Source organism: Nipponia nippon, unplaced genomic scaffold, assembly GCF_047370975.1.
Source record: "Nipponia nippon isolate SJK-2023a ecotype South Korea unplaced genomic scaffold, ASM4737097v1 scaffold_2, whole genome shotgun sequence".
Taxonomy (NCBI): Eukaryota; Metazoa; Chordata; class Aves; order Pelecaniformes; family Threskiornithidae; genus Nipponia; species Nipponia nippon.
Window position 1 is genome coordinate 34886541 of NW_028262336.1, and position 13535 is coordinate 34900075.

The 13535-nt window shown below is 45.9% G+C and overlaps 1 protein-coding gene across 13 annotated transcripts in view; it reads left to right on the top strand.

Annotated features, from left to right (window-relative positions):
- The first annotated feature begins 2416 nt into the window (after positions 1-2416).
- The window catches only part of SLC37A1 (solute carrier family 37 member 1), a 40408-nt gene continuing 29289 nt past the window's right edge, over positions 2417-13535 (top strand). Inside the window, exons 1-7 of one of the 13 annotated variants that reach the window (XM_087756175.1) lie at positions 3317-3584; positions 4776-4838; positions 7269-7563; positions 7821-8110; positions 9833-9914; positions 10750-10876; positions 12753-12831. In XM_087756175.1, coding sequence (XP_087612301.1) covers positions 8055-8110; positions 9833-9914; positions 10750-10876; positions 12753-12831 — 344 coding nt within the window. In that variant the 5' untranslated portion in view covers positions 3317-3584; positions 4776-4838; positions 7269-7563; positions 7821-8054. Of the gene's footprint in view, positions 3585-4511; positions 4856-5043; positions 5475-7268; positions 7564-7820; positions 8111-9832; positions 9915-10749; positions 10877-12752; positions 12832-13535 lie in introns of those variants that run through there. The other 12 variants (XM_087756184.1, XM_087756182.1, XM_087756176.1 and 9 more) reach the window with 12 other exon arrangements.

A 13535-nucleotide genomic window follows, 5' to 3' on the forward strand; every position in this document is an offset into this window, starting at 1 on the left:
GGGAAAACAAAGCATGTAAAACTAATAAAGGCAACTAAAAGCTGTGATTATATCAGTCCTGAGAATCCTGCTACTTGTGTGGAATAAAGTCTAAGTAAATATCGATTTTTATATTGTAAAATACTATTTAACAACCCATTATTATGTAAAGAAGTTACGAACTGTTCTGATACCCTAAGACAAAGAGATCGCTCAGTGGCTAAACAGATGAGCTGTTTCCATCTGTGCAATTAGGAATCATAAAATGTACTTGTGCGATTTACTGGAAAGAAAATAAATGTATTAATCAGCTAAAGGGTGCAATAATCTGCATTCAGCCCTCTGTTCAGCCAGTATCACCTATTCAGCAAAGGAAAGACTGTGCTGACATCCACTCAGGCCAAAGTGTTTTGCTCTGTCAGGACTTGAGGAGTTAAGAGCGCCGCTCTTGTTCAGTGGAAGTAAAATTTAACCGTCAACCAGGAAATTAGATTATCTTTTCTGAGAGAAGCGCCAGCAGAGGCACACATAAGCATCTGTCAGCTCATACATCTTCAGTTCTGTTTGGTTTTGCAGACAAGAACACGCCCTTTTCTGTTTCCTCTAGTATGAACGTTGCCAGAGGCTTAGAAAGCCAAGCTGCCGCCACGCTTGCTACCCCATACAACCGTTCACTGGACTGCAGCCTTCATTTGTATTTCCTTCTAGAAAGGAACTGGCAAAACGTCCTTTCTGTTCTTCCCTGTGAGGCTCTAGGTTACATATGCTATTTTAAAAAACGGGGGTTTGTGTTCTGTTTTTTAACCATTTACTCCTGCATGTAGACCCCTTTTTACCTCCGACGGAGCTCTGGCCCTCTGTTGATACCCCGCACCAGCAGGCTGTTGTGCGATCCGCAGCACAAGCCCGGGCGGCTCCTTCTCCCTGCGTTCTTACTCGTTGGATGGCTGCTGGCAACTGTAGCTGCTGGTGGCCAGCACTGGCACAGCAGAGAGAGCCGCTGTGGCATGCGTGGCCGCCAGCAGGGTTCAGTGATGTTAGAGGAATGGGTTAGGAGGGACCTTTATTTTAATGGGAGATGCAGCTTCTACTTTAAATAGGAAGAATGTCAGGGGGTTTTGTGGCTGTTTGGCTCGTGCTTTTTTGCAAGTGGCTTGTAACTGAACATAGAAAGGTACTCGAGCAAGGTTAAATTCTTTAAGGGACTTAAAAAGGGCCAAGCCAACATCAAGTTAACAAGTATGAGACTCCTGCATGATGATGATAGTTGTTGTGATAATTTGGGATGGCTAATCATGCACAGAAACAAATGCACTGTGATGGGTCTGACCTTTTCTGCTGTAAAGAGACAAAGCTTCATTTCGTGTGAGTGTGTGTGTGTGCCAGTCAGACTAGATGGTGCCTGGGTGCCTTCCCGTGCTGGCGCAAATGTGCAGCCAGGGATTCATGCAGATCCCTTTTCCTAGAGGAGCATTCCCTGTCTAGTTTTGTCTCTGCGAAATGGTTGTTACAGCAGAAGTGACAAACATCAACATACGTAGGTGCTCTGCTCTGGCTGCAATTACCCCATCTATATCTGATGTTAGCGTGTGCTTTTCCACCCCAGGGAACAAACGCCCTCTTCGTAAGGCAATGGCATTTCCATCATACACGTGCTCAGAAGAATAACGAAGCTTGAACTATTTCCTTGTCCAGTTCATGCACCATCATACGGGGCACAGTACACACGGAGAGCCAAAGCGGCTCTGGGAGATGCCTGTTTATGCTCCACCTACACGTGTTACCAGTCGCTGAACTGAGCCCTGCTGCCCAGGGCATCCGCCATTTCAGCTGAGCTGATGGGGGTTTGGGGCAGGTGATTTTCCTTTTGGATTCACAAGGGATCATGGGCCTGCGTTGTCAAAAAGCAGCTACGCGCTGTCCTTTCCCCGAGACACTGGATGAAACCGTGGTTTGTCTTATACTGCGTGACAGTGCTGTAAAAGCTGTGCTAATGCGAGACCTTTTGATGCTGAGTAGCGGCTTTTATCTGCGAACCAAAATCTTGTCCTTAGAAGCTAAGATTGACGCTAATCAAGAGCAGTGCATTTGCTTTTCAAGTAGGAACTTTGTAGCATTTGGGGGCATAGTGAATACTTTTGTTTTTTAGCCTCCGATTCACTACTTACGAATCTCAACAAGAAGGATGTGAGCGTGAGCAGGAGTCGAGGTCTGCCTGTGACAAGCTTAACAGCGGCAGGTTGTGCAACACCCACCCGCATTGCAATGGTCTGGTGCAACTCTGCGACCCTGCTTCTGCAAACCTTGCTGTAAGGGAGAAGGGCTTGTTTATCGACTGGGAAAAAGGGAAGGAAAGATGCCGCTGGGATCGCGGAGCAAAGCCATGCACGTGTCTGAGTCTTTGAAATGTGAGGCCTAAGCAATATCATACTGGGAGTCAGACAGTTTCTTTTATTGGAATTACTGGCAAAGGCAGTGCAAGAGGAGAGGGAAGAGACAAAATAAAACCGAACATTTCAGATAGCGCCTTAAGTGGGCTGCTTGTGCCAGGCAGGGGATACTCTGCAAGGGACAAACAGTTATACAGATAAATTAAAACCTGCACAAGGTAACTGTTAGCAGCTATTCAGTGTTGGATGAAATAAACAGCGTAGCGTTACCCGCACTGGTGAGGTGGTCACAATAAAGAAATACACCTGCAGCTGAAAGTACGCATTTATAAAAATAACCAAGCTTTGAAATATATATGGTTGCTGAAAACGAAAAAGCCCTGCAGGATCAGGAAACCAGAAGGCAAATAAAATCAATAATTTCTTGCTTTTTTAAGTAAGTGCCACCGAATTTTGCCGTCAGTTTTCAGACGAGCTGGTGTGCGATGTCCTAACGCTGGCGGTCTGGCACCCGCAACACCTCCCCGCGTCGCAGGCGGGCAGCCGGCGGCGCTGCCCTGCAGCGCCCGCGCACATCCCCCGGGGCCGGGGCCAGCACTGGCGATGCCGGGCGAGGCAGAGGGCGCCGGGCCGCCTCCGGGCCGCCGCTCCGGAGCGCCAGAGGCCGCCGGGGTGACAGGTGGGTCGGCGGGGAGGGCAGGCAGCACCGGCTCCCGGAGCGGCTTTTCCCTCCGCGGCTCCCCGGCGGGATGGGGGCGGTGTGGGGCCCCGCCGAGGAGCCACCGCCCCCTCAGCCCCGCGGCGGCGAGGCCCGGGGAGCCGCGGGAGGCCGGGCCGGCAGCAGCGGTTCCCCCGCAGGCTTCGCCGGCCGCTACAGAGGCGGCCCGGAGCCCCCGCGGGCCGCGCTGCCGCCACGCACCAGCCCGCGGCGCCTCTCCCACCGCCCGCCGCGGCCCGGCCAGGCCCGCCCCGGCGGGCTGCCCGCCTGCCCGCCCGGCCCGGCCATGGCGCGGCCCGCCCCGCCTCGGCGGGGCGCCCTCCTCCACGGCGCGGCGGGGAGGGGCCCGGGCAGACCGGCCCGCCGCGCAGCTCCCGCGGCCGGGCGGCGATCCGCAGCCGCGCCCGGCCGCTCCGCTCCGCTCGGCTGGGCTCGGCGCGGGCCAGGCAGGAAGCAGGAAGCTACCGGCGGCGGCAGGGCGAGAGCAGCGGCAGCGGGTAGGGCTCGGCTCGGCGGGCGGCCGTGCACCTGCCGTGCCCGCGGCGGGGGCGGAGCGGGGGCGTCGCCGCCGCTTCCCGCCTGGGTGGCGGCGGCCCCTTCCCCTGCGGGGCTGCTCGGCAGCGGCGGCCGGGCGAGGGGTGCCCCGGGCGCGGCGGCCCCGGCTCTCCGCCGGAGGCGTGGGGAAGGCGGCTGCGGTGCTGCCGGAGCTCAGGCGCTCACCTCCCCTGCCGCCGGCGCTCCGTTTTCTTCCCGTCAGCTTTTGTCTTGCGTTCCCACTTTTCTTTCTTGGAGGCTGGGCTTGCTGCGAGACCCCCCTCCTCCGCCCCAGCCGGCGGAGTCAGGCCCCGCACCCGGGGCTCCCGTGGGCTCCGTTGGTCGCAGAGGGGCCATGCTGTGCCTGTGCCCCTACGGCTGCGCGGCTGCAGGCGGAGCCCGCTGAGCGATCGTAACCCAGAGGCAGAGACCAGCCCCCGGCTGGCACCGACCTGCCCGAAGCCTCCCCGTGGGGTGCGGGGGGGACTCCCGGAGGCCACGGCGCCTCGTACCGCGGGGGAGCCCCGCCGGGGGAGAGGCGGGTGCTGCTGCCGCCCCCCCCTCGCCCGGCTCCTGGCCTGGCCCCGCAGACGGCGGGTGCGGGAGCGCTGGCCTTGGCCTGGCTCGACATTTAGGGAGGCCGGGCCGCCGCCCGAGCTCCCTCTGGGCCGTCTGGTGTTGGGGTCGCGCCCGGTGTGGTGCGGTGCGGTTGTATGCAGGGTCCTGGGACGCAGGGGTGGATTCGCTGTGCGTTCACAAGCGGTCTTGTCCCCTGTCGTTAAGCCAAGGATTAACCGCTTTCCACGTTCTGTATTCAGTGGAAGGAATACGGCCATTTAAGGTCCAAAGCTGATGGATTTGGCAGTTTATGGCCCAGGTGCTGAGCTGTTGGGTATTGCGCACAGTATGCGTTTGATCTGCTTGTGTCTAAAGGCCCTTGGAGTCCTTGAGGACACCCTGATGAGGACTTGGCATTACCCACTGTCTGCACGCACAGAATTGATGTCCGCCCTCCCGGGGAGCTGTGTACCACGGGGCAGGGGCCAGGCAGGAGTTTTGCTCTCTCTCTGCAGCGCGCAGCACAGCTGAGCCAAGGGTTGCGGTATGTGCCGTGGTAAAGGCCAGTCACGAATGACCATGTTTTCCTGAAACAGGGAGGGGGCTATGCTTCAGCCAGTGCAGCAGGAAGCCTGAAGAAGCAACACAAAGTTTGGAAGGTAAATATGGATTCAAAGTAAGTACCAGAATATTGCTTTATACGTTGCGGTACAAGGAGGAAGCAAAAGTATTTGTTTTCATTTTCAGGTAAAATAGTTGCTGAAAATGAAAGAACAGACAACCAGTTCGAGTGATTGAACTGGAGCTTGTCCTTGGGCTTCATTAGCAAAATGGAAATATAGAGGATGTGTTGGTAAACTACCAGTTATGTGTTGTAGCCTGTTAATGTCATTTCTGAAGAATAGCTTGGTTTTAAAATGTGGTTTAATCTCCAGCAGGATGTAGTCTTTATAACCTGGTACCACAAGTTTTATTGCCAGAAGTTTCTTTGCTTTTGTGGAGGAAGTTTTATAAGTTTATTTTCATGGGTATATGGGGACAGAGATAAGCTGTTGACGAGTAAATGAGGACTCCTGTCTCTCTGCCTGCAGGAGATAAAATGAAATCAGCCCCTGTCAAATAGAGTTAGGGTGCAGTTCTCTTAATGCTGCTCATAGTCCAGTTGCCTTTGCTGGGGCCTCATGACTCTGGGTTTATGGCCAGGATACGCTGTTAGGAGGTGGTGTGAGTACGATCTGTGCAGCAGGTGCACAGATGTGCAGCCTTGTGTGACCACTTAGCACGGAAACCTTTTGGTAAGATGCATGAAATCTTTTCCTGCTTACACTAAAGCTGTTAAATAGTAACCTGTTAAACAATTACTTTTCTGTGACGACAGTTGCCTTGTCCCATTATACTTTAAGGGAACCGTTGAAAGAGGTTTATGACCTCAGATTTTTGTTCTTTGCCATCCTCTCCGTTTTTTCCCAGTAGATATTTCCGTCACCTCACTTGAAGTGTGGTCAGTTAAATAATAGTTTTGGTGTTTGGGATAACTGTGAGAGAGGGGAGATGGGGTTTGGGATCACCCTGAAATAGATCTGTTACTGCTGGCAGAAAAGCTCACTCCTCCTCAGGACTGCTTGTGCCTACCTCTTCTTACCTTTCTTCTCCCACTGGAGCTATCCACAGCTCATTTCAACCAAACACGAAATTACTGATAAGCAGTTGTTGGTCTGAAATTAAGAGTTCAGCTGACCTACCTAGCTAGCCATGGCTATAAGGGGCAGGCCCACCTTTGGTCCCTGCCTTCATGTTCCTGCTGCTTCGGATTCATCCTTTGTAGCGGTTTTGTGGCCACAGAGTGAGTTAATATTCTCCATTGGATCAGCTGTTTTTCAGGGCAGTTTTTCTGATGGATCAGCCACCTGAACCATCGCTGTATGACTACAAGGTCTGACACAGAGGGAGGCAGGGACCTGCAGCTGGGGGTGGGAGAGGGGAGGAGGGTGTAGGGTTGCACTTTCCCTAACCTCTGCAGCCTCAGAGAGGAGGTAGGAAACGCATGTTGGGTGGGAATGATTATGGGCTTTGCTGATTAATTGCACAAGCAGTTATCTGAATCGGGGCTGGGGGGGGGAAGGAGGTGGAACATGCCAAACCAGATCAGCAAGTCAGTTAGTTCACTTTTAGGGGAGGGAGGTGTCAAGCTGAACCAGGACACTGTGGAAAAATTAAAGGTATGACAAAAATGTGTTCGCATAAAGGAGCAGACACTTGATCTTTTGGTGTGATACTCTGTTATGTGAAGAGGTGGTAGTTTTGTCCATTCCTGGGGAAAAAGCCTATGTGAATAGTGAAGCTTTCAAGTTGCCAGCTTTGACCCAGCAGATACTGTTTGGTGGTGTCATTCAGCTGGCTAAGGAGGAGTAGTTTTGATTTCTGTAGTAAGATAGGGCAATAAAGATGGGAAGAGAGAGGCTCTCGCCTTTGCCTGCTCTGTGAGAGCCTTTAAAATTCCCAAGTTAAGACAAACCCTTGGTCTTGGCAGGTGTGTTTTCTTCAAAGGAGATTTTGCTGTTGTTTACCAGGAGAGCTAGTCCTGTATCCTGCCAGCTTCCCGTCAGGAGCGTGGCAGTGGCTGGTGCTGGCATTAAACCCACTAGCTGGGCTACCGGGAGGGTAGGGGTTATGCTGCAGACCCTGGTGTGTTATCTGGCATCCTGCTGGGGTGGCTTTGCTGTTAGCACAGAAAAGGAGGCTCGGCTTGCACGCATGAGGTGTAGTCACACCTTTTGCCTACAGTGCCTTTTGTCATCTTACTCAACAGTTGGCTCAGACTTGCTGCCAAATAACCATGCAGCTAGTTCCTGTTGCTGTACCTGTAATAAAGGGCACTGTGCATCTTTCTCTCTTGCGGGGCTTCGGCCCAAATTTGAAGAAATGGGGAATTCTACAAGATTTTTAACCAAACCGAACTGATGCTGCTACAGTCTCACTCTTCCCTGCATGTCGTGCACGTGAGCCTGCTTTCTCCCTTGTGCTGGATGAGCTGGTGTGGGGAGCTCAAGTGGTGAAAAAACTTTTTCTTTTTTTTTCTCTTTTCCAAGTTTTCTGACGATGTGGTGCTTTGTGCAGGACTGATACTGGGATGGGGGAATCAGGCTGGAAGAGGGAGTGCTGGTCAAGCCTTGCTGGCAGCATTGTTCAGCAGCACCCACTCTCAAGCTGGCGGAGTCTCTGTTCTGAGCTGAAAACACTACAGTCATTTTTTTAACAAATTTCAACCTCATGAATGTTTCTGATGTGTTAAAATAGATCTTTGTAAGGTGGGGAATTGCCTATTTGTAGTCTTTCTGGGACAAAAGCAGAGTGTTTTGATGTCAGCTGGCTTTGGATCATGTTGTAAGTACATCTTTCTCTTTTGTCCCCACTGCTTTATACTATGCTGACTTCTCAAAATAGATTATACATGATAAAATTCGGAAAAGGCTGTGATTTATATTGGCTTAAAATTCTCCATTACATTTTTGATGTCTAGAAGGTTAGTTACAGTAATTACTTGTCTCTGAAATAGGTAATTGCTGATTCAAATGTTATGATTAGAAAATATTACAATAACTCAGTAAGAGTATTTACTTATCAGCTTCTTTTATTTGAAGATCAGCAGTTAACAAAGGCAGAGTGAAGAATTTGCCACATCGTGACTGAAGGTATATTAAAAAAAACCCCACAAACTACAAGGAGATCAACTTGGCAGCATATCTTCCACATTTGTTAACAGCCTACCATCGCACGGCTTTGGCAGGATCTTTGTTACTCATTCTGAAGAACAGCTAACGTTGTCACAAGTACATAATTGTGTTGCTGAAAATTTGGTACCAGCTGTAGAGTAGATGGCTCAGCTTCCTCCTGGGATTCGCCTCATCACTTCATTTTCACGTGATCAGTGGTAAGTCTTGAAGTATGGTGGTGACCTTTGTTTTGGACAATGTGAGTTCATATCTGGGAAAGATGATACTGTTGCCTTACTCTATTTTTGTTTTTTCGTTGCTTAATATATACAGCAAGAAAATACAGTCAGTTGTATAATAAATAAATATTGCTGACATTTAAAAAGTGAGATACTTCATTGGGGGAAACCAGACAGACCCTTACTAGTCAAGTGTGCTAGAGAATAAAGCTTTTTGTCCTTTCCTTTGCAAGGTATTTGAAGGGATAAATTTTGGATTTTTGTTTTCAAACTCGTAGGTGGGAGGGGTGCTCGAGGTTAGCTTTCTTAACCAGAAGTGTATTTTCTCCCCCATATTTTGATGTGTAATATAGACTTGTAGAATTACAGTTTTAGTTCTTGCTACTGTAATGTTAAAAAAACAAAGCAAAAAACCAAACCCAAACCCTCTTTGCTTTAGGAAAACTAATCCTGGAAGTTGGATGGCATCAGTTCTTGTGCTTTCTGAGATAGAATACCAAGTCAATTGTGTGTGACTAACAAAAAAAATATCAAATGAAAGACGAGGCATTTCCCATTTGAGCAATTTTATCACATGCTTTCTCTAGTAGAGCATCAAGGGCAAAGTCATTTCAGTTTTATCACTTGTGAGGATGTTTTTAATTATGGGGGTGAATAACAACTCATGGGATAACTCGCTCTTTTTTTTTTTTTTTCCTAATGTCTCTGTGAATATGCCAGAACTATAAAATGACCCGTGTTATGTAAAAGTTTATATAAGGCAGAAAATTATTAGAAAAGGTTAATTAAAAGTTAGGGACCATAGTAGGCTGTGTGATATCAGATCTTTGTATGTATATATGTAGTTTTATTTACAGATGTTAATTTTAAGATCAAGGCTAGAAGGAGCCAGTAGACACACTCTGATCTCTGTGTATTGTTAAAAGCACAAATCCACAAAACACTCTCCTTTGTAAACAACTGAAACATGCTGCAGGTAGAGAATACGATAGAATAGAAGAGATTGTTATCTTTGTTCAATGCTTGCAGTGACAGGGAGTTTGAGATGCCCTTTTAATTCAGATGCACCGCAGGGAAAGACCCAAGGATGCCAGTGAGGTACAAGGGAAAATTCCTTCCCAATCCCAAAGCTGGTTAATTGTGTTCATGTGCTCCAGCTGACGGTACACAGTCAGTGTCAGTCCCCCCGTCCATCTCTAGAAAGGGATGATTTCTGTTGTTACAGAGGAAGGTAAAAGTAAAGCAAAATCCTAAAAGCAGTAAGGAAAGAAAGAACTAATAACCCATAGTAGCCAAATTGACAATTCACAGAGCCATCATGTCCTAATCGTACCAGAAAACCGAATGAGACAGTGAAATGTGAAATCTGATTATCAGTATGTTTAATGTTGAACTGCCTTTTAATAGCCCCCAAAGGAAGGTTGTAAAGCAGATCAGCTCTGTAGACTCCAGAGCACTGCCATGTTGTCCTGCCCATACCCGTGTGCTGCTAAGCTCCCTTCCAAAGCCAGATCAGAGCATGTGATGTAAAGCAGTGTAACTGCTAGAGTTGTTCTTCAGGCTGTTAGAGAACATGAAAAAAGTTGTCTTCTACTATTCCAAGACTACCAGTGACTTGTGTAATGTCTTTATGTAACTTAGTGCTAAAAAGAAATCTGAATAAAAAAATTTTCAAATACTTTTTTTTTTTTAATATTGTAGGTACAGAGCCTTCATTTTCTCTCTCACTTTCTTATTGTATGCCAGCTTCCATTTATCAAGGAAACCTATTAGTATAGTTAAGGTAAGTGAGGTTGCGTCGTTGTTTAAATATCCTTCTACTCCTGTCAAACACGGAAGTAGTCGTCTTTTTCAGTGTTTCCTTTTGTGAAAGGCAGTGTTTAACCTGGAATGGTTTAAAAGATGAAAAACTGATAAAGCTAGTACGCAGTGACATTTACTTGGTAAACTTTAGTAAGACCACACCTAGAATATTGCGTATATGTCTAATCTTAGGGCTTAAGACTTGAAACAGCTATGCCTACTCTTAATTCATGTGAATTAATCTAATTATAGATATTTAAGAGTTTACAGGTTTACATTCATATGTTTGAGAAAAGTTGCTAATAACTGATGAGTCACACGTGATAAAATTCTGCTGGCATTTGCAAGACTGTTCCAAGTACTGTTGAACATCATAGTCATAGTTGTCTGTATACTTGGGACTCTGTTCCCAGTGAAGCTGGTGGCAAAATACTACCTAATTCTAGGTTTGTTAGTTTAATCTTCTGCCTGTATAACTTGCCAAACATAAATCAAATCCCCCAGGGCTGTATTGTATATAACTGATGAGTAACAATGGGCAAAGTAGCTTGATGTTAGTGAAGAATTTTGAAATTCTGCAGTATCAGAAACACCAGTTCGCTATAGCATGTTGTTTCTAACCACGTAATTACTCTTTCATGTAATGGTGGCTTCACCCAGCAAAATACCAAGCAATTAATAATGGCTAACAGTTTTACTGATTTCAGTGGGTTTGACACAGGTTCATAGAGAGCTAGAATTGTTAAATTTATTGCTGTATGGGGATTAACAGTCACAAGTGAATTTTCCATTTTCAAATTTCCTTTCTGTATCAGGGAGAGCTGCATAAGCATTGCGCTGCTTCACATGAAGTTGAACTCGTCTCCTACAAAGAATATGCTGCCCAGATTCAGCCTGTCAAAAAGCCATCTAATGTATCTCAGTGTGGTTGGGAGCCATTTGGTAAGGGTTGTTTCTTTTTGTTTCCTTTTTTTCTTTCATAATAATGAGCTGATATTCATAATTAGATTATTTGCCTCTTCCTATTTCTTCTCCATGTGTGGAGGGATTCAGAAGATGCGTATGGGAGGAGTGTTTTGTTTCCATGTTCTCATTGATTTTTCCAAACCAAGTTAAGTTGTGACTTACCTTATGATGCCTTTCCTACTTAGTCACTTAAACAACTGACATTATTTTACCTGTTATAGCTATGAGATGGTTTCAGTAGATCAGTTTTCAGTCAGAAAATGGGATTTGTCTTTAGAGTGTCTATTAAGGAAAAAAAGGGTGAAGAATAAAATAAACCATTATAATTTTCTGCTATTTTAGTTCAAGGTCCAGCAATCATTTAAATGAAATTACTTGGTGTTTATCTAAATTGGAACTTTTCAGAGTTCTTACCTGCCAGAAAGAATATTTTTCTCCTCATTTTAATGGAGAAAAATGGGAGAATTTACTGCAGAATAGAGTTGACAACTTACTGAACAGCTTATGAACCTGGTCTTTCACTGAAATAGAAAGAAATATTTGCCTACTTATAATTAAATTTGAATTTAATTGTATAGGAATTTAATAGAGATTTTGAATCATTCCTTGACACTTTTATCATTACCAAGAATGTCAGTGAAGTAGAATAGACCATTCTGTCAATGTGCCAGTCCACTCCGGTCTATCTAGTCATCCCTTCTAATTATTCTTTAATTAGCAATTAAAAAAAATCCTGCTCTGTTCAAAGATAATTAAAGATCAGAGCTCTGGGTTTTCTGTGGACAAAATTCTGTGTATTAACTGCCTGCTGCAAGGTAATCAGTCTACTGAAATTATATGGTCCCACAGGTTTCCAAATGTATCGGGATGCAGTTAAACTTGGTTGCTGTTTCTTGTCCCTGGACCAAGGGGAGACTGAGTTTGCTTGTCTAAAACACTAGTTAGCTTTCTTAATGGAGACTTCTGAGCTCCAGTGTCCTCCTTTTTCCATGAGCATACAGGTTATTGCAAAGCTACCCCCTTGGGATAGCACTCTAGACTTGTTCTTTCAGCTCTGTTTTTCAAGCAACATAGCTGGCAAGCTGGGAGTAACACTGAAATAAGGAATGCTTTAATAACTCTGACTCTATTCTCAAAGTCAATGGGAATTGTGGCTCCTTGCAAATACACAAACTGTCTTTCTTGGTATGAGCTCAGGTCTCTTGAGACTAGACTTGGTGTTTCTGTCTGGTTGGAGTCCCTCCTGCTCCCTCCATCCTGCCTGCAAGTCCCATTTAGTTGTGATTGTGGTCATTTCTGATACAGAGCAGAACCCTGGTTTTTTTTGGTTTTTTTTTAAACAAGACTTCTATGTCTGTGCTTTATGAGTAGTTGGAAAACGAAATGCAAAAGGCTTTAGCTATTTAAAAAATATTTATTAAGCTAATTCCTTAAAAGCCTATATGATGATGGCTTTTTTTTTAGCCATTTTGACTGTTAGGACCTCACACATTTGCAACGCGTCTTTCCACTTTTAATAAAGTCCATTAAAGTTTTTTGTGTTTTTTTTTTTTTTGTCTAAGGACCTATAAGAAAAGGGCACCTTGTTAATAACTGATGTTTCTTCTCTTCCAAAATGCTGTTTTGAATAAGATAGAATTAAGAATTAAGTTACAGGCAAAAGGGTCAGTTGTAGAGGGGATTTTTTTGGGTAAATAAAAAGTTTTGCAAAATGCATGCTCAAGTCTAAAAGTGCCTATTGAAAATTAAGTGTCTGTGCATGTTCACTAACATTTTTCTTGTAATATGTAAAAATGGTTGGGAAATTATTGGTACATTTAAACTGATAATTTGTGTTGAAAATTATTCTTAGATAAGAACAACTACAAACAGTTACTGGGAGCACTGGATTACTCATTTCTGTGTGCATATGCAATTGGAATGTATTTAAGGTAAACCTCACTCTCTTGGAAACCTGCTTTATTGCTTACTGTTAATTTATGAGGCTGTACTACTTCTGAGATATTGTCCTTTCCCACTGTAAAGTTGCTGGTGAAGAGAGTGAGAACTTGGTTGCTGAGGAAAAAAACCACATCATTCTCAGTCCCCAGTGGTGTCGTACCTGCTGGTATATAGAAGGCTTCTTACCTGCACCCATCCTGACTGCCTTTCCAACTTGCAGGCTAGCCTGTCTTTCCTTCATGTGGAATAATATACGCTGGAATACATGTCCTCAAACTTTATCCGACTCCAACTTGCACGTGTAGACTAAACTGATTGTCCTGGCTTTCTGTGTAGTCACAGGACAGAAGCAGCCACCTCCTAAAAAATAATCCTGAACCCGTCTTAAAATGTGCGATATTAGCTGCTGTTTGGAGATGCTTCTTTTTAGTGACTAAAACCAGAACCTTCATAACTAGAATCATTAGCAAGGGAGACAAGTCTCACTTTAAGTGGCTGGAGACATGTCCCACCTTATGGGTCATTTGGAAAATGACTCTGTAAGTAAATGACTTCCAGTGTGCTCCAGGTGTGTATCTCCCTGAAAGACAATTGTGCAGATGTCAGCGCTTGGCAATTAGTGAACATCAAATGTTTGTTGTTGTGTGTTGTTTTTTTTTTGTCAGGTGCTAAAAATTGCTCATTTGCTGCTGTG